We start from the raw sequence: 20,469 nt of genomic DNA, 5'->3' as shown, positions 1-20,469 counted from the left end.
ATGATGCTTGTATATGTTCACAGCCTGTTTTCTGATCGGTAATGTGATTTAAAACTTTTCCAATTATTTTCCACGGCTTTATGGCTTAACTGCGGCGATCAGCCACAACAATAAAACCAGTTAATGGTTTTAATGTTGTGTCTGCTCCATTAAGGATTTTTCTTCCTCTACCTCTCGGGCTAATTAAGCTCGAGAGAGTAATGAAACATTGCTTTCTGCGGCCTGTCCCCACCTCGTGCACATATTTAAAAACCAGGCTCGGTGCGTGTGCTCGCTCTGTGGCTTCCCTCGTCGTCCTGCTAACAGTACGGAGAGTGACAGCGAGAGCTGAATGTGCTTCACGCTCGCTGGGGGCATAAACACTTTTTTTTGCTGACACGGGTCAAATAACCTCAAAATCCTCCGTGTGATGTCATAAAACAGGATGGAGTCCGTCAGCTCTGCTGCATCGTTGCAGGAGTCGACATCAAACTCCAGTTAAAAGCCCCTGAAACAGCATCTCAGAGCGTATACGTGCAACACTAATGACTTCTTACACTATAATACTTCATTATTCACATACACTGAATGTTTCAACAGCTCGACTACATCATTCTTCAGTTAATTACACTTTTAAAAACCATTTAATCCTCTGAACAATGCACGTCAATTTGAGAGACACCTGTTTTTTTTGCAGGAGATGGAAGATTTGTGATAGTTTATTTAGCTGCTGTCAACAGGAAACGTGTCAAACGCTCCCAATGTTCAAATGTTTACGCTCGTTTCATATTTTCTGCGCATCAGTGGCCTCGCATGGCAGCAGGAGGTAGCTGTTTGAAATTCGGATACGCCAGCGCTAAGTTGTGACAGCCTGCTGCCGTTTAGGAGACAGGTTTTAAACCTCGTGGGTTTTTTTTTTTTGAACAGGTCCCGTGCTCAGCCGGAGGGATTAGCGGCGACGACAGTTTACTGTGTGCAAAAGCTTAATTTGGGCAAAGAGCAGATTTATTCCAGGTGCTTTTAAATGCATCAAAATAATAAAAAAAAACGTGAAGCTCTATGTGATCGTTTCTGTGCACTAGTGCCACCCTGAGTAGAAGGTCAGATTCATGACTGTAGTTTGGGATTAAAAAGCGATGATGTGAGCTACAAATACTGTTGGTCCATGTTTTAAAAATCATTTTGAAGATGAACCTCTGCTCCACTTGCTCCAGTTCACTATCGGGTTGTAAAAAAATCCTGACATAGCTTTAAAAACAGGATGAATCCAAACAAGCGTTCGAGCCTAAACCAGCGTGGAACCATCTGGTCGAGAGTCGGGAGATATACGAGGTTTTTCCCCCCTGACAGCAGCGATATGTTTCTACTTGAGTGCGGCCGAGCGTTGTCCAGTCCAGTCGGGCAGAGACCATTAAAACTCGCAGACAGCAGCAACAGTATAGCTGCGAGGCCTCTTCAGGGGCAGAGGACATCAAGTGTGTGTGTGTGTGTGTGTGTGAGAGAGAGAGAGAGACGGACGCACTTTAGGTCATGTCGAGACCACCGGTGCGGACATTAGCGTGCGAGGATCAGCGAGCAGGTCAGGACGTACTTGCTCGACGGTGTGGGACTTGATCACGATGTCCCGTGTACGTCTACATGTACATGTGTGGATTCAGGTCACATGGATATGATGGATTTTCCTTTTCCACTCTGAGGCAGGAAACATCCTGGACAGGTCGCTGGTCCGTCACAGGGTCGACATGCAGAGAAACACGCTTTAGTTTCCAAGTAAAATGTAAACATACCTGCGTTGTTTAGTGTAGAAATAAAAGTTTTTACACCAATGAGTCTCACATCGTCCGATTGTTAACGGTTAAATCGTTCATGCTCCGCTAGCGATTCCATTCCTGACATGATGACAATAGACCTGATGCATCAGTCCGGACACAGTGTGTCTGAGTGTGTGTGCAAAACAGGTCAGTGAGCATTCGGAGGCTGCAGCCCCACAGGTAGAGCCGGGCTCCATGTTAACTGGAACACAGTGTCCTCACCAGAGTCCAGCACGGACCAATAACAACCCCACGGGGAGGGAGGGAGGGATGGAGGGAACCACGGAGGAGAGGGAAGCATGAAAATGGAGGAATGAAATTTGAAGATTGAAGAGGGAGTGATGGAGAGAGTGTGGCGGGGGGGACTTAACAGAATACAGAAGTAGAGAGACGAGACTTTATCGGGTCACTTATTATTTAGTTGATTCATATGCAAACACACACACACACACACACACACACACACACACACACATAAGTATATATATGTTTTTACATGTATACATACACGGATCAAACCGGATTCTTTCCTGTCTGTTCGCTCTGGTTTCAGGCTCCTCACATGTCCACTTATGCTCAAACGCAGCTGCTTGCTTTTCTGAATTATTCATGAGCTCCTTATCAAATATTCACGTGTGAAAAGCCGGTGCCATTAACTACCCACAATCCTCTCTGGGTGCGATGCAGGCAGGAAGCACGGAGAGGCCGGGATGATAGTTTACAGTGTCTTGATAGTGTCGTAGGATTTTTTATTTCCCGTAATTTGCTCTGTAAGACCAGATATTTCTGGTCCCGTCTTTGTCTCTTTCTTTTTCCTCACCCCACCCTGTCTCCTCCTCCTCCTCCTCCTCCTCCTCCTCCGCCCTCCCCACTCCTTTCTAAGTGATCGATTTGTATTGTTCGGGCAGCTGAGGCCCCCCAGCCCGAGGTGAGAGAGATGAAGGCGGCGAATAGATAGAAATAACTAGACGGAGGGTAGAGACGAGAAAGACAAAAGTGGGAGAGCGAGCGAGGGCAGGGGCAGACCTTGCCATGGGGGGGGATCCGGCAGAACACGGGGCCCTCGGGTGAAGCGGTGGAGAGACGGGAGACGTGACGGGTGAGGGCGGGAGACGAGCGGAACAACAGCAAACCACAGGGAGAAAATAAGGTGCAACACCATATATGAAATGAACACTGGCCCTGAGACAAATACCGGCTCAAGGATGCTTTGCTCATGGTCCCAAGGAAGTGGACGCAGCTGTAAGATATCGAGGGTCACTTATTTCCATACAGCGATTGTTATTTATCTTACCTCACCATACTACCGTGGTCTCCGTTTGGTTTGGAGTTGGCAAAACATATAGTGTTGACAAAGATGGACGACGGGGCTCCGCTCCCTCCACCTGTCCAGAAATGAAGCCAAAATGTGCTGGATACGAACGCTGCCATCTTGTGGCAGTGACGTTAATTTGGAGCCAGAGTCCCGGTATCGAGGTCTCACCAATACAGACCAATTTAAACCGATCTTACTGGAATAAACTAGCAATTGGACTTTGTTTGTTTGGCTCATGTCCCATTTGCTAACATGAATGAGGTGGGATTCATGATCTATTCTGCAGCCAGACACCAGGGGGCGATGGAGGCGCTTTGGCTTCACTTTTGGAGAGTTGGCAAGTTCTCCATCTTGTCTGTGATTCGTACATAATTCCCCTTTTGTCTCAGTGATGAACTGATTCTGGTGGTTAAAGGTCAAGGACTTCATGGTTTGAGGTGAATTAGCAGATGTATCATTATATCCCCAACACCTACCAGACTTTTATTCTGAAACACAGGTTTTTTAGTCACCGTGAAAGAGTTTAACCGGAACCTGACGTCCGTTCTCAACTGTCGCTCATATTGAAGCACTAGAAATGTCGTGATGGAATAATTCCTTTTTTCTTTTTTATGTTTTTCTAATCTGGAACTCTCATTACCTCTCAGCCTTATTATTCGATGAGGTACATCCTGCAATTTATCACGTTGATGAGCAGCGTTTAAATGATTCCTAAATCAATTGGTGGCTCGATTGACCAAAATTAATCAAGAGTTCCGATGATCTGAAAAATCATTGAGGCTATTTAACAAGAAAGAAAATGTTGTCTCAGTCTCTCAGATGTGAGGAGTTGGATTCTTCTGGGTTTGGACCCTTGATTGGACAAAACCATCGGTTCATCAACGTCTCTGATCATTAACCACAGCACCACAGTTAACCCTCTTTTATCTTTACTTTGGAAAGTTCTTGTATCTCGAAGCTCCTTGACGAACACTGGGCTCCATCCTTCTTCAAAAGGTCAACAAATGTACGTGTTCCCGTTGTCGGGGAAGCAGCCATTTGTTGCCTGTTTGATGAACGCCCCGAGGTCTGGGGACAAAACACGAGGCTTCGTTATCAACGTATTCACGGCTCCAGCGTCGTCACGATTCCTCCTGCATGGACGTCACAGCTCGTTATCTGAAGCCAGTCATTCAGGGTCGGGCTGTTAGAGACATAAGAGGAACGTACACATGCAATTTCTCTCTCTCTACACTTTCCATCATCTCCCGCGTGATCCAGTTTTTGATCTTGTATTGATTTGCTTTTCATTATAATGTGGGATACGGTTGAGTTCTAGCCTTCAGCCTTTATTCCGTATAATTGTAAGTTTAAATGTCTGTGTTTGGACGTTTGATTGGACGAAATCCAACGGTTCACACTCTTTGCTGTTTGCTGGGATAAAGGTTGAGTGTCAGCACAGCCAGGTTTGATTGGAAGTTATCTACCCTGAAATAAGCATCGGACAGAATTTCATTCACCTCCATTGTATCGGCGTTGAGGCTGAAATCTCCGAGACTGAATCCTCACCCAAAACGATCTTGGAATTCCTTGAGCTATTTAGAGCAAATCAGCATTAAGATGTTGCAGAGGAACGTTCTTCTTTTGTGTGTTGCCGTTGTCAGTTTGTAAAAAAAAAAAGTGTTGGATTTGGGTTACGAACTGTCATCTGCAACAACAGCTCTGAGCGTCAAGTCGGGGCCTGAACATGAAAGGCTGCGACGGGAGCGCAGCCGAGTGTGATGCAGCAGTCGGTTATATAACGTCCTCTACAACCCCTGTTCTGTGGAGGTTCAAGTGTGGTGAAACGCGCAGCGGCGTCCCCGCTGCCGGGACGCTGCGAGCCCCGAGGCGCCGATGTACGATCGGCCCTTTCCCCATCCATACCCTGACCTCGGCCCTTGCAAGTAAACATGCAAGCTGACCCCTGAGCAGAGCCGCGGGCCAAGTCCCACCCACGGCATACACTTGCCCCGCTGTACGTGTGCATACTGAGCACTCAGTATTTTTTTCATTGACCCAGATACTCATATTCTTTCCCCAGAGAGCTGCCTCTCTCCGTCTAAGAGAGGCTCATTATTTCACTGGAGTGCCCTCCCCTCTTTCCTCACGATGGAGGAGGGAGGAAATGGGGCAACCTGGTAGACGTGCTGCACGGGGGTGCATTCAAGTCCACTCGGGTTCCACAGGGAGGCACACTGCATCCACACAATTAACGCAGCGATAAACGGAGTCAGCTATTTCGCAGCAAATTATGGGGTTGGTTCATTATTACAAGCCTGTCCCCGTGCGCACCTCTCCAAATTCGGCCAACTCATTTGATTGCAAATCACATAACTGCCCATGTTTTTTTTTATCAGCACTATTACCACTCTGAAGCATGTGTGATTGTGTTCACGTTAGTTATTGATGCTTTGTTTTTATTCGTTGTATCAGTGAGTTATTTATTCTTTGAATTTTTGTCCGAGAAGTTGCAGTAATCGGATCATTTTGTATGTATGAGTTTGGGAAATAGATTCATTACTACGCTGAGTGTTTAGCAGAATTACGTGATATTCAGGTAACGAAGTATCTTCCAGGTTCGTGCACGTGCAAGTATCTGAATCGATGCCCGGTGCAGGTGAACGTGCGTTTTGTTTGGTTGTTTGTTTTTCTTCTTCTCTGCATCAACGTCATCCATGCATCAACACAGCTGCTGTTGAAATGAATGTAAATTTTTACAAGTCAGGAATATGTTTGTTAAAATCCCTCCAGCATTTGGGTTTAGAACATCCCCGAGCAAATCATCCATGAATCCATCTCCTCCCGCCTCGATTACCTCCTTCTACTTGGATTAACTCCTTATTTCCTTGTTTAAGCGACTCTGCAATTTCACGTGTTGCTGGTTCAGAGCGTTGGTTCAGAACGCAGCAGTCAGAGAGCACATCAGCCCCAATCTGGTCCCATCGCACCAGCTTCCTGTTCGCCTGCCAATCCAGTTCCAGATTCTCCTGATCACGTTGGTTAAAAGGAGAATCAGGAGACAAATATCCAAAGATCCAAGAAGTTCTATAGGCTACACTGAATATTTAGTTCAGGGTGTAATTCATACGGATACAGGCGGCACAGAAACAATATAAGATCAACTGGTTTGTTCTGTGTTTAACTTCTGTTGTCCTGTTTGGATTTTGTTGAAGGTTTTGGCAGCGATTTTCATGAATGAGATGAGATTTCCACTGGTTCTGGTTTCAACCTGATAGAGAAACATGATATTTAAACCATCCCGACACTGATAGTTCATCATATCCACTCATTCGGGGGACGTTTGGAGAATCTCTGTGCCAGTTGGTGCCAGAGCCCAACATCTAAACATAAAAACCTCCAAGCCCTCTCTCTGTTGTAAACACTGTTCTGTGCACGTGAAGCCGTGCACGTGAAGCCGTGCACCGGAGACACAGGCAGTGGGCGAGACACGTCCACCACCGAGGAGGAGACCTAACAGTTAAAGATCAGCTGCAGCGCGGCGCGCCACGCCTCCCCGGCTCGGCACCTGGTTCTCAGTCCGTCGGTTGCGCGGCTGCAGAGCGGATTTCCAGACAGGAGCCGGCGGAAGAGAGAGAAGCAGGGAAGGGAGAGGGGGAATGTGACAAGTGCTGGATGCGGACTGAGTGCGAGCGGCTGGATTCACTGCCTTCGGGGAGGCCTCGGCTCCCGCACCTGTCCCTCTCCGTCTCCGCGTCCAGGCGCAGTTTGGGCGAGAGCGACGCTTTATTTATCAGGCAGGACGCACGGCACAGCGGCGGCGGAGGCGCGCACACACACACTGCACACACACACACTGCACACACACTGCACACACACGCAGGGCATGCAGGCAGGCAACATGACTTCATCCTACAATCTGGATTTTCTGCCCGATATGATGGTGGAGAGCCGCCTGCTTGTTCCCGGAGACAGAATGTGAGTTACTCGTCTTCTCTCCCCTCTCCCCCCCCTCGCATGTGATTTGTGATTTCTGCGTTTTCTCTCCCATTTTTTTACCCCCCCACCCACTGTCCTGAAAAGCTGTCCGATGTTGGAAACGCGGTGGATGCGCGTCTGGAATCGGGGTCAGGATGAACGCTGCAGCCGGCGTGACCGTGCGTCTGTGCGTGGCGGTGCGGTGGCGGGGTTGTAGTTGTGTCTTGTTTCTTATTAATACCCCTGGATGATTGTTTTTGGGGAGGGGGGCAGGAGCCCGGGGCTGCTCCCCGCTACAGACAGGACGGTGATGAATGATCGCCATTATGGGGAATTAACGCCGCCGCCGCCGAGAATAACCCTCGTCTTAACGGAGCTCTATTACCCGCTGCGTGTCGTCAAATCGCCGCTACGCGTCAAACTCTTGGAGCATTTGTGCTTCACCCGGACGCGGAGTTGCCGCCCCGGTGTCTCCGCGGCTCTCCGGGCTGCAGGCGGTGGGGTCGGGACCGTGCAGCCGGGCGGGAGCGCACCGCGCCGGGACACGTTCGGAGCACAGAGCCGATCCCTCCTCTGTGCAGCTTCGGTCACACGAGACCGGTTCAAGTCCACGAGAGGCGGGTTTCCTGTCCGTTGCATGTTAGTCTGCACACTTCGGACACTTGAGGATGCAGATTGTGCAGGAGAAAAAGAAAAATACAAAAATCACCATGAACAGAAAAGAGGAGAAGCACAAGGGCTTATTTTTCCTTTTTTTTTTTTTGAGAACATGCAAGAATGCAATGGACGACTCGTGTCCCGTGCGTTTCAATTGGATTTGCTGTAATTCAGTTAAACTCCGGCATTTCCAGAGCAGGGACAAAGGGAGGTTTTCATCCCCACATCACGGTCCTGCATTGTGTCCCTCTCCTCCACGGTGCGTGTCCCACTTATGTCTCCTCAGCTCACAGCGCCTGGTGGCTGATGGATCATGTTCCCCTTTTCTCCCAGCAGAGACGACATATAGTGTCTGTAGTTCCCCCACCCCCTGTCAGCCTCTTATGGAGCTCTTTATTTCTCCTCCACACTAAATGTTTGCATGCCGCACTCTCAACTTCTGACTCATGATGTGGAAAGCTCTTGCAGGATATTACAGGATAATGTACAAGGCTCATAACTCGTGAAATCGCTCAGCAGCTGCAGATGAACATTGTTCCACGGTGAATCCGTTCGGAACATGAAATCCTGCTGATCAAATATAAAATGCCATAAAATATATATAGAGATATAAAAAGCTTCATGAGCCTATAGTAATTATTTATAAGACCATTTATAAATAGGAGCCGTGAACCCTGCGCTTATGGCTTAAAGCTGACAACTTTATATCAAAAATTATGTTATTATGTTAATATTGCATGATTCACTGAAGGAATACTACTGAAAATGCATGTATGGCTCCTTTATCTCAAGAACCGTTCATCTTATCGTCTGGACACTCGTCACGTGTGTTGTTAAAAGGTCAAAGAAGCAAAGCATTGAAATTGGTGCAGTTTCGACTCGTGATACGTGAAATATTAATAATAACTTGATATTGATGTAGCGCCGTTCAAGAGACCCAAGGACACTTTACATGTGTCGGTATGAACTTTGAATAGACACGACCAGCGCTCTGTAGCATCAGAGGTTGGGGACTCGTCGATCACAACAACAGCTGATTCTCCGGTTCGGGTTCCGCAGGTCGAGCTTCGCTGAACTCTGAGCAAACAGGCGAACAGCTCTTTGTGCAGCAGCTGTGGTGCAGCTTCAGATTCCGTGGACTGCAGCAGCTCTTTATTTGCTTGCGACTCAATCACAGTCCACATAGACTCAGTATCATCCGCACTACACCCGCGTCGTTGAAGCCACATCTGAGGACGGGTCCGCGAAATTGGGCCGCGACCATCTGAGCAACCGCGGTGACGATTCTGAGACTCAAAAACTCCAAAACACTCGTTTGATTTATTCATTGTGGCCTGAAAGTCACAGAAAACACATTAAACTTGTGGTCACATCTGGGATTCTTCATATCCCTGTTTCCACCATGGAGTGCACTTTACCCTCGGGGGGGGGGGAGCCTCCCCTCCATAGACTCTCTATCTAGTCTGTTACCCATGATGCTGCAGTCGGCTTTCTCATTAATCAGTGTCATCAGCTCTGACGGCGCGGGCCCCCCTCCCTTGCACAACCAGCGGGGGTGCACGAGGAAGCCATCAGACTTGCAGCCGCCCTTCGCTCTCTCTTCCTCTGATGTGTCTTGCATCAGCAGCCGTGGGTCTAACAGCCCCGGAGTGAAGGATATATGAATAATGTGTCGCCGGCGTTAGACAGGCCGATCCGTGGCCTCTTACCCAGCCGCCGAAGAGGCGGACAGGCTGAACCAGGTAGCGTTTATGGAGATGACACTTTGTATTTACGTGAACACGCCTCTCGGGCCCCGGCTGTTTAGCTCACAGTCGTCGCTGTGGGAGATTTCTACTGGTTTTGTTATTGGCGTCATGGAGACACTATTTCCCAGCGTTAAAGCCACACGCTGGCTCGCTAACGCTCTCCTACATGATCTATCTCTCAAATTATCTTTCTTCTCAGTCCTGTGCTCGTGTGTATGTGTGTGTTTGGGTTTGAAATTGGCCGTGTTCCCTTTCCAGGCTTTTGTGGCTTTGTGGTAGCGACTCCCCCGTTGACGCTGACAGCCCCTGACAACATCAGACTTGACAAATATTAGCTGAAATCATATGAGAGCCGAGTGGAACTAACAGCCTAATCTCTCGCCATCCACTCCCATCAAGGCTGGAAACATGAAACGGGGGCAGAGTGAGGGAATCAGGAAAAATGGTGCAGGACCTCCGGCCTTTACTTTCCACTCCGAGTCCGACTGTGCAGCCGAGGCGAGGGTCTGTCTCTGGGAAACGTGTGACCCCCCTCACCTCCCTGGACTTTGTGTGTGTCCAGTCCCCATCTGGTGCGAAGCCACAAGGACCTTCGGGGTCTTATCACACTCCTGTGCAGCATTCACTAATGATTCTCACCAAGTCTGTGCAGGGAAAATCGGAGAAAACAAGAACACAAGGTGGTCGACTGTAACAAGTACACTGTGTGCGGCGGGAAAAAAGAAAACGCAACTCGCGATGATGCTCGAAAAAAGGCCACATTCCTGCAAAGTGTGTACACAACCCACACAGACAACCCCTCACTTGGCTCGGGGGGGGGGGGATGTATATCTCACTGATTCTCTTCATGACCGGCCCACCCACTCATCCCTTCACTTCCCCTTCCTGACCCCCCCTCCTAAGCCCAGAAAGGACACAAATCACAAAAGCCAACAGCTGAAAGGTCCTGTGACGGACAACATAGGCTCCTCGTGAGAAATGTATATCTGTGTGTTGGGATTGGAGTGGGGTGGGATGGGGGGGTTGGTGGGACGCTTCTAAAGGGAGAGGCAATGGGAGGCTCGTCTGGGAGCCTGGGAAAGATTTATACTTTGTAATTCTACTTCAATTTATGTCCAAAGCAATTCTAAAAGAAACGACGTGTGCTTGTCCTGCTCTCATACAACCTGTAAGAGTCCCTTTATAATTGGTAGCATTACTTTTTGAATGTCAGCGTAGAGGAAACTGCAATGTGCTGATCCCGGGGATTTCAGCAATGCACCAAAAAAACACATCGAATTGGAAGAATTTCTCCAAACAACGTGATTCACGATGAACCCTGGTCAAACAAAACAAGCCGTCAACTTCATTTTTCACAAATATTATTGGCTGCAGAGGTTTTTATTTCCCCCGTGTTTGCGTCTTCTCAGGCTGCGGATTAGACCCCTAAACAGTGACCAATAACAATTCTTCCTTTTTGTTGATTCGGTATTGACCAGAACCTGCTTATTAAATAATTATACAGAGGGTAGATTGTACGTTTTGGCTGATTCATGAATTTTGTAGGAATTATTTTGGGGGCTATTCCTAAGATGTCGTTATCGAACCCTAACGACAAAGAAATGTAATAATGGTTGATATTTATTATAAGGAAACACAATTATAGCCAAATATAAAGAACTAAAATTGAGAAAATAACAAGTGTTATCATCTTATTGGCCTGTTTCATTCTGTAAAATAAAAGCTTTGCTATCAGCAGACATGAACGCAGACACCGATGTGTCTCTGCTCGGCTCAAACGCTAATCTGAGGAGTGAAAGGAGATGAAATCCAGGGAAGGAGCAGGGTGAGAATGGATGTGAGGAGAGGTTTGAAAAGAGGGAGGAGACCTGATGGGTTTGACAGCAAATTCGATTCTATGGATGGATTTGAATTCTGTTCTTATCTGATGTGGAGATTAAGAGAAAATAAGCAGGGGGGGAACGTGGAATCGTGGTGTTGGTTTTATCTTTTGGCCGAGCAACAAGAGAGAGGGAGGGCCTTTTCGCTGTGTGATGAGAGGATGACACCCCCCACGGAGGAACGAGGAGAAACGTAGCAGCAGCCGAAGAAGAAGAAGAAGAAGAAGAAGAACCTCTGTTGTTTCTCTCATGACTGTTTTGTTCATAACGCAGTTGTTTATGCAGGAAACACGCACAGTTGGCGTGAGATATAACGTGATGGAGTCGTCTTCATGCATCAGCAGCTGCAACATTGGCTTGTGTCGTCTTCTCTCAATGTATGTGCTGTGTGTGTGCGCGTGTGTGTGTGTGTTGTCATAATGATGAATGTCTTTGCTCTGCGGGGGCTCAGGAGCAGTTGTCTGTGGCTGACACCGCCGTGTGTAGGTGGTGATGTATCGCGACCGTGTGTGTCTGAGGTCTCTGGGTGGAGGTGTGTGTGTGTGTGGTGGAGGTGTGGCTGGGTACGGAGCAGGTGTGTGTGTTCGGGGTCAAAAAGCTTCTTTATACGTCATTATTACCGCGAGAGAGGCCGTGTTGCTTGTAGTGCCTTTGTGTGTGTGTGTGTGTGTGTGTGTGTGTGTCTATAAATCAACAAGCATCCGCGAAAAACATGGATGGAGCGCCTGTCCTGGAAGTTAAAGCAACACCGAGTAACTCTACCTCTTCGTATTCTCCATATTTTAAGGTGTGTTCACTGCACCTTCTTCCGTCTGCGTATCTGTGAGTGAATCTCACCTCCACCAGCTGATGATCTGCTCGTCAGCCGTGATGCGTTCAAGACCTGCGTACCTTTTTCCTCCCTCGCCGCTCCTCATTCACTCTTCTCATCTTCATATCATTTGACTGATGAATTGATTTGACTCGTCCAGAATCGTGAGGTGGGCGTAACTTTCTCTGTTTACCTCCCTTGGTTCTTGTTTCCGCTCCGTGTTGTGTTAGTCTGCAGCTCATTGCTTTGTTTATGCAAGTGCAGAGACACACACACACACACACACACACACACACACACACACACACACTCTACCTTGTGAATTGAGTTGTGCAAAGTGAGTATTTTCTCGTGCGATTGTCTGTGTGAGACAGTGTTGTGTGTGTTTGTGAGTCTTCTGTTTTCCGAGAGGATTATTTCATCACTTGGCCTTGAAACGAATGAAGCATGCACATGCTTTCAGTGCAGCACACACACACACACACACACATTACCACCCACGTAAATACACCGAATACACACCACGTCTCTCGCACACACACACACAGACACACACACTCGCAGGCAAACACAAACACAGTCCCCTCGTTGTTCACATCGTGTCCCTGGGCTGTGGTGATGGGCAGGAAAATAGCTGAATCCTAAGAGACTAAGAGAACACAATGATGATCTCTTTCCTCTCTCACTTTATGCATATCTCTCCTCTGCACCAGCCTCTCCTCTTCCTCTCCTCCTCTCGTCGTCACTGTGCTGTGGCGTTACTCTGCCTTGCCAGAGGGAGAGCTTACCTCATGCATGTCTCAGTTTTTCTTTTTTCTCCTACCCCCCTCTTCCTCCACTTCTTCGTCTTCTTCTCCCCCATCCCTCGCCTTATCCCTCTTTGGCCCGTATCTTCCTCTCTTTTTTCTCTGCACTCCCACTCTCTCCCTCCTTCTCCATTCAAGCGTGCTAAATGCTTTACCTCTGTCAACTCTCCAGTCTGAGAGGAGCTCATTATTGCGGAGAAGGAGAGAAATTTGGGATTAGGGGCAACATTCATGGACTGATGCTCTTGTTCGGCTGAAAGAGCCGTCCGAGTTACGGAGAGGCAGAGACTCACCTGCGTTAGTTGGCAGTATTACCCACAAATCATTAGCTTGGAAGGTTGTACTGTGATTATTAATACTGTGTTTATTCAGTTTATTTCCAAACACCAACGAATCGGCACATCCTTTGTCTCGATATCACAGGTTCACAGAGATTATTTTTCTAAAAACTCTGCACACAGCTGCTTTCATCGCGTCACCGTGTTGTACGACCAAGGGCGACGGCGTGAATGCTTTTAAGGACGGAGCCTTTGAGAGTGTGAACCCCTCGTCTCTATTTGTACAGTTCACGGCGTCCAGACGACAAAAGGCACCAAAGAAACTGAGATTTTTTTTTTTGGCGAGACAACAAACAAAATCCCATCAGACGACCTTCAGCACCTGTTGCTCCACCTGTTGAATGGTGCTCAGCCATCCAGCTTAGAGACGACGTTTAAATTTGAAAACGCATCAACTCTGATATACAGAGACATCTTTAGAGCCACTAAATAGGAAACTGGAAGAAAGAGTTTCAGAAGCTCATCAGGGTCAGACTGCAGTGTCTCTCTTTGCACAGTAGCTTTCATCAAGTACATAAACACAAGTGCTACAGACGTACTTAAGACTTGAGTAAATAGCACATATCCTCGTTGCGTGTATTCAACCTTTTATAATCTCCTCAAATACAGGATGCACACACTTGACTTCTCTCTGCAGTCGTCGAGCTGGTTAGCTTGCGTGAGCACATGACAGGTTCGGTGACATTAGCGTGCACATGAGACTTCAAGGGTAAGATCACATGGCAGTCAAAGGTCACAGAAAGGTCGGCACCACCTGCTCGCAGTGAGCCGAGCAGCTCCGGGAGTCGCCTGCTGATCACGCCCCCCCGGTTTTCTTTTTTTTTACTGCAGCTGCTTTTGCTTTTTAAGGAGATCATCCTCCGTGTCCTCATGGTTTGATTGTGAATCGCTTCCTGCTGCTAATTAGTTATTTATATTGTTTCACTTGTCAAACACACAGCGCGACCACTTCTGTGTCGTCGGCTTTTTTTTTTAGTTTTCAAACCAGGTGGCTCTCATTTCTGTGTCCGCTCATGCACGAGCTAACGATCGAGTTCAGCTCCTACTTATTCAGAATCATATCCGTGGATCGTGTCACTTCCTGCTCTCAACAGGATGTTTGCCAGGAAAGACGAAGTGAAAACTAAGAGCAAACGTGATGGTTCTGGTGACAGATGGAACCGTTGTTGTGTGTGGATTAATGAGACGACGGCAAAACTGTCGTGTTTTTAATGAAAAATTATGCATTACTTCTTTTAACTTTTCTTTAAGTGCCAGCGAAAGGAGTTGTGGGGTTAATTTACATCGGTATAAGTATGTGGTTTATATAGGCGCCTCCAAATGAGCACACACACCGACACACACAGACACACACAGACAGTTGCAGAGCTGTCAGGTCTAACCTTGAATAGCACAGAGAATGAATTGTAATGCAAAGAGGAGGGCGGGGCACAAACAGGATGTCAGAGAGCTTCTGCTCGTCTCGGCCCGACCTCCCTCTTTCTTCCCTGCGGAGTCCAACTCAGCACAATCTCTCTGCTACAGGTCTCTCTCTCTCTCTCTCTCTCTCTCTCTCTCTCTCCTTTGACTCGACCACAATAGTTACCTTTCCATTTTTCTCTCATCCCACCGAACGCGTCCCTGGAGCTTCAGAGCAAAAAATACAGTTGTGGGAGATTAGCACATTGGTCAAATAGTATTGACACAGATGCCAGAATCATTCATACATCCTCAATAATTCTCGCCGTGCGTGCCAACACAGACAAAAGGTCATTTGAATAACATTAGATGTGAAGTTGCACCAGTTGTGAATGCACGAACGCAAATGTCCGAGTCTCAGTGGACTTTACCGGCCTGGTCGGTAGAAGTCCAGGTCTGCTGCACGCGGCTGCTCCACCTCTCGCCTGAATAATGTGCAGGATGTGTTGCTGTTGTGAACACGTCTGTGCAGAAAACCTCCCGCTGTGTTGTGCACGTGTGAACGGAAAATTCTGGGTGAAACTCCGCAGCCAATTGTCCGGATTTTACCTGCAGGTCACGTCTGAAATCGGCTCAAGACGGAGTCAGTGAAAAGTCGAGGCTTCCATCTTTGCTCAGTGTCTCTGATGTGCACAATGTCCACAATCCTCACACATCTTATACAACTCAGGCGCCCAGACGAGTCGGCTCTCTGGGTTCTGTCCTGGCGTGGAGTATTTTAAAGCTGGCCCCGGCCCATAATTGGCTTTCACATTTCGGATGCGTTTTGCAGCTGCTGGTGTGGGTCAGTTTACTCCGAGAATCAGCTCCAGCCTGCAGCACTGTGTCCAGCTGTGGGCCGGTGTCGGCCAATAAGATCCATTCAAATCCATCTAAATCATGCACCACATCATCATTCATCACAAGACTTGCAAAGCAGGTGCGCCTGATTCCAGACAAGCTGGTTTTATCCGTGTGAAGCTGAGAAGTGTTTGCATGGAAGCAAGGTTTTAAAATGATGATGCCGAGGTGCTGGAGTGGACTAAAGCCATCTGCTGGAACTGGGAGCACATGCATGAGTCTCTAGACAGTCTCTTAAAACATAGGGAAAATACAGTATTGTATCTTTATGTACAGGTGAAGACAACTGAGCAAAAATAATAAGCTCTCCTGGCAAATATTATGAGATTGGGATCTTGGGGGCCGACTCGTTGTCGATTCGGGCTCCGTGACATGAAAACATTTGCAGTCGGGCCTCCAGTTGGCACCGAGCCGGCGGTAAACTCCCTGGGAGTGATAGATGTGTGTGTTCCAGATAGCAAAGTGATCGATGGGAGTATTGTTGAGAGGGGCGTTCGGAGTCGCTATTATTGTGTTTCGCAAAAGCTAGGGGGAGACGGGGCGGAGGGTGCAGAGGAGAGCTTGACGGGTTTATTGAGAAGCGTGATCTAGTGCACCGCCCCGGGACTCTTAGATGTAGTTAGAGAGGGCAGGAAGAGAACGAGGGCTGGAGTGGAAAGAAATGGGGGGGAAGAGGCGGTGACAGCGAATGGATGGAGGTAGAGGAAGTGTGCACCGGAGGAGAGAGAGAGGGGAGGAAATAAGAGGCAGGAAGTGAGGATGGTGCAGAGGTGGGAATAAATGTGTAGGTTATCTGTTGATGTTTATCTGCGCTGTCCTGAGGGCTTGTGCAGTCATAACAGTGATCTAATCGGCACTTCTGGAGCGCGCACGCACACACACACTCACTCCCACCGCCACCAATCATCCGTTTAAACTGTCATCTATCTGCCCTTCATCGAATCCACCCGTTCAGCCCACATTTCCACTTTTTAATTTACCCCTCCGTCCCCCCCCACCCTCCCCACTTTACACCACAGACTCCCCACCCATCCTTCAGTCCGTGCTTCCTCTCACATCCTGCTGAAATCCAATTGCCCCCCCCCCCTTCCCCCCCGTCCATTTACCTTCTGCCGCCGACTGTTTCAGTGGATTTTTTTAAAAAAAGGCTGAAAGTGATTCTGAGATTTTCAGAGTAAAGCTTCTGATATTTTGTGAAGATATTCAAGGATTCTTTCAGATTTGCCCAAAATCGTGCAGGTTACAGGTGAGAGCAGCGATGTTCCTCTGTATTTTAGAATAAAGGACCAGATGGTGAATGTCCCTTGTACGTTTAAAGGTCTTCTGCACAAATGAAGTTACCAACCACCAGTAGATAGTAGCAGGTGTTAGCGGTCACCAGCGGGTGTTAGGGATGTTAGCTGTGCACCTTAGCGCCATCAAGTGTTTTGACCTTGTAATCACCGATACAGGCCGAACTTGAGGCTACGCTGCTGTAAATCATCCGAGTACAACAATGTGCAAGTTTTGTCTCAAACATATTTCAGATAATTTAATTAACCTTAACTAAATTACTCGTTTACGCTCTTAATTTTACAAACTTTTAAGACTTGTCACCTTCTGCTTTGGCCTTTGTTTGCTAGCGTCTTCCACCTTTAGAGCAAAACATCTCTGGGGGTTTACTTTGGTCGAGAGTACACGAGGCAAACTGCACTCAAACTAAATTTTGAAATTCAAACAGGTCATTACAGTTTGAATATGAGTTTCTAATTTCAAATGAAAAGTGACAGGCTGCTCAGTGCGTGTTCTCTCTCGATGTGTGCATTGGGCTTTGGTTTTAGCAGACTGATATATTTGTCCCCTGAAGCCTCGCTGTGCTGCGTTAGCTGCATCTTTAACTGCAGGCATGCCTTCATATTAGCTGTCACGTAAGGTGCTGAGCTGGTATCACGCAGACACATGTATGGACCTTATGTGCCATGTGACAGGTGATGGAGGGGGAACGAGTGGGACGGTAAAGTGTGTGTGTGGGTGTAGAGGAGATTCTGCATGTAATGACACCTTTGCTGCTGCCAGGGGGATTGTGTGTGGGGCAGAGAGAGCATTAAAAGAGGTTGTTGCTTTTTAAACATTAGCCACTCGCCTGCCTTGCATTCACCCCAGGGAGCTGGTGACGGCACAGAGTAAACAGTCGTAATATTCCAGTGGAGCGAGCAGAAGCCGACGCTGTCTCTTCTGTTCACCTCGTTTCTCTCTCGTAGATTCAGGAGTAGCATGGCTAAACTGCGCTGGAGGAACCGAGTTGAGCAATTTGTGATTTCTCTTTTGTGAGAGCGTGTGTGTCTGTGTGTGTGTCTGTGCAGTCCAACGCCCCGGGTGCATTGGCACAGGTGAGCATATCAGCCGCTTCGCACAATGCCGCGTTTTGATTGAGGTCAGAGAACCGCCGGACGATAACGGCCTGCTGGACACCCCCCCCCCCCGAAAAGTCCCTTTTCAAAGAAGTGCCAACACGCGGCGGTGCTCTTCCCTGAAACACCACCACTTAGGTGAGGGCCACTGTAATTTGCCACTGAGGAGCAGAAACACGAGGTGTCTTCTGAGCCATTGATTCCTGTTGGCCCGTGACTTTTCAACAGCAACAGGGAGCGAGCGGAGGGGAAAAAAGACGAGGGAAGCGATTCCCGCGGATGAAACGCAAACATCCTGTGCATTTTAGGACTTAAGCTTCCCTTGCATATATGCTGTAACACTTGTATGTGCGTGCATGTGTGCACTGAGCAAGCCTGTGAGTGTAGCTGCCCATCCATGCATGCACGTACGCCCCCAAGAGAGTCTTTTCTATATTCTGTAATAACCTGCCACAAGGCAACGGAGAGGAGTGGTATCGCCTCTCAACCCTGATGGGAAGTGCAGGAGGGGAAGGGAAAAGGATACTGGGCCCAACATCGCTCATTTCTTCAAGCTGCTGCTGATCAAACGGGCGTCGGAAGAGCTGGAAAGACATTAACAGAAGCAGGGAAAAGAACCTTAAAGGAGCGCAGTGGCAATCTCGACTACTTGGATCATTTCCCCCACCACAGATCTATTTTACAATGTCCCAGACCATTTCCCACCCGGGATGCCGAGCCTGTGCGTGTGTGTGTGTGTGTGTGATCTCTCTCCTGCATTAGGATGCGGTTGTGATCAAGGCCCCCTTAAGTCGGCCTAATTTGTATAATTGAAAACAGTCATCTGATGTGCGGTTCAGAGGTAGCGCAGACAGCGGCGGTGCTAAGATGTCACCCGGCGATACATGAATTAGCACCTTGCCTGGTTTTATTTAGTTCGTCAAATAAAGATGATTACAAGTCCAAACTGTTTGTACTCGGCCGGGGAGACGTTATTTTTAACCTACTCTGAGAATGGACTTGGTTTTTTCCCCCCAATTGCTGTCAGGCTGGTTTTATTCCACGCTCAGAAAGTTCAGTAACTGTTGGACTTCGGAGACCCTTTAAAAAAAACGTATTGGATGAAATGAAAAATACCCAGCAATCAAACTGGGCCAATTTATTCCCCCCCTGACGTTTTTTCAAGGTGTATTTTAGAGGTACAGTTTTTTACCCGACTGCGGCAAATAAATAAAAAAATATATTTCAAATATCTCATTTTAGAACAAAAGTCTTTCCTCCCCCCCCCCCCGTGCCAGACAGAATGATTTAAACCCAACTTATCCAGCTACTTGCTCCCAGTTATCGCAGCGGCTGCCTGATAAGAGCGTCCAACCTATTTTTCAACCAAAACCCAGGGACATCATTTTTGTTTCACATATTATTGCTCCGGTTTGATGGAGTAATCTGTCGGGGGGGGAGCTGCTGATATGGTGGCAGCAACACCGTCGCTGAGTGACTGAGCAAAGCGCTAAACGCTGCCAGGGTGGAGGGTTTGATTCCCTCCCCCCCCAGGGCCACCCAGACTACAGCTGTCTGCACCCGATGTTCTGAACGTCTCCTCCACTGAAACAGCAGGTACAGCTGAGGTGATGATAGCATTTCACATGTGCTCTGCTTTTACATTTATTAACCAGGGAGCATCTCAGGTGGATAGAAGGGAAACTTCTCTGAAAGGAGCTCGTTAATACAGAACCTTTCTTTTTTTTCTTGTGTTGTTTCAAACGCACGTGTTTCCTTTTCATCCAGGATGTTTTTACGGCTTCATTACGCTGCATTTCCGATATATTTTGTTGTGATTTAAGGGGAAATCCTCAATTTAGTCGCACATTAATCAGCTTTTAGCTTTTGGGATTTTTTTGCCTCGTATTTCCAGAAATGAGATGAAGTGAATAAAGTGTAAGCTGTTATCCACAAGATTAGAGTTCGGCGGTTGAGGGTGAAAGGTCGAGGTTGTGGTGACTGGTTGGTGGAGGAACACAGGGCCGTTGATTTATTTATTTATTCATCTCCAACAGTCAAGAATAATGAAATTCATAAAATAATTCTTCTGCTACTATAGAAAGATATGTGCAAGAAGAATAAACCTCGATTATTGTTAAACCTTTAGATCAGGAACATGTGTAGGAACCATGTAAAAGCACAAAGGTAATAAACTAGTAGAAAATTAGGCCCCTGGAAGTTCGTTTCAACACCAGAACCAACGCCGAGCCTGCAGATCTGGCGGTGAGTCACCTGAAGGCCCTCACCTTGTTAGCTGGTATTATCATCCAGTCGTATGTACAGTCCCCAAATCATTTTCAATTAGAGTTGAAACACGGTGCACCTGGAGCTTTGAGGGGTCCCTCGGTTCCTCGGGCGGCTCCCCGCTTCGCCTGCTCGGTTTAAATCCAGCCTCGGTTATTATTGCGCGAGTGAAACACGCCGGTGCCGGTGATGATGAAAGGCTCCTGATTGAGTG

General features: G+C 47.7%; 1 protein-coding gene across 12 annotated transcripts in view; it reads left to right on the top strand.

Moving 5' to 3' along the window:
• The window catches only part of celf2 (cugbp, Elav-like family member 2), a 164,789-nt gene that overhangs the window by 54,089 nt on the left and 90,231 nt on the right, over positions 1 to 20,469 (top strand). Inside the window, exon 1 of one of the 12 annotated variants that reach the window (XM_047338677.1) lies at positions 6,245 to 7,062. The exons of 8 other annotated variants lie outside the window; for them this stretch is intronic. In XM_047338677.1, coding sequence (XP_047194633.1) covers positions 6,971 to 7,062 — 92 coding nt within the window. In that variant the 5' untranslated portion in view covers positions 6,245 to 6,970. Of the gene's footprint in view, positions 1 to 6,244; positions 7,063 to 20,469 lie in introns of those variants that run through there. 3 more of the 12 variants (XM_047338680.1, XM_035147250.1, XM_035147253.1) reach the window with 3 other exon arrangements.

The sequence above is a fragment of the Hippoglossus stenolepis genome, chromosome 22 (genome assembly GCF_022539355.2).
Source record: "Hippoglossus stenolepis isolate QCI-W04-F060 chromosome 22, HSTE1.2, whole genome shotgun sequence".
In the NCBI taxonomy this organism is placed as follows: Eukaryota; Metazoa; Chordata; class Actinopteri; order Pleuronectiformes; family Pleuronectidae; genus Hippoglossus; species Hippoglossus stenolepis.
The sequence above is the reverse complement of the archived record's forward strand: the minus strand, read 5'-3'. Positions and strand labels throughout refer to the sequence as shown.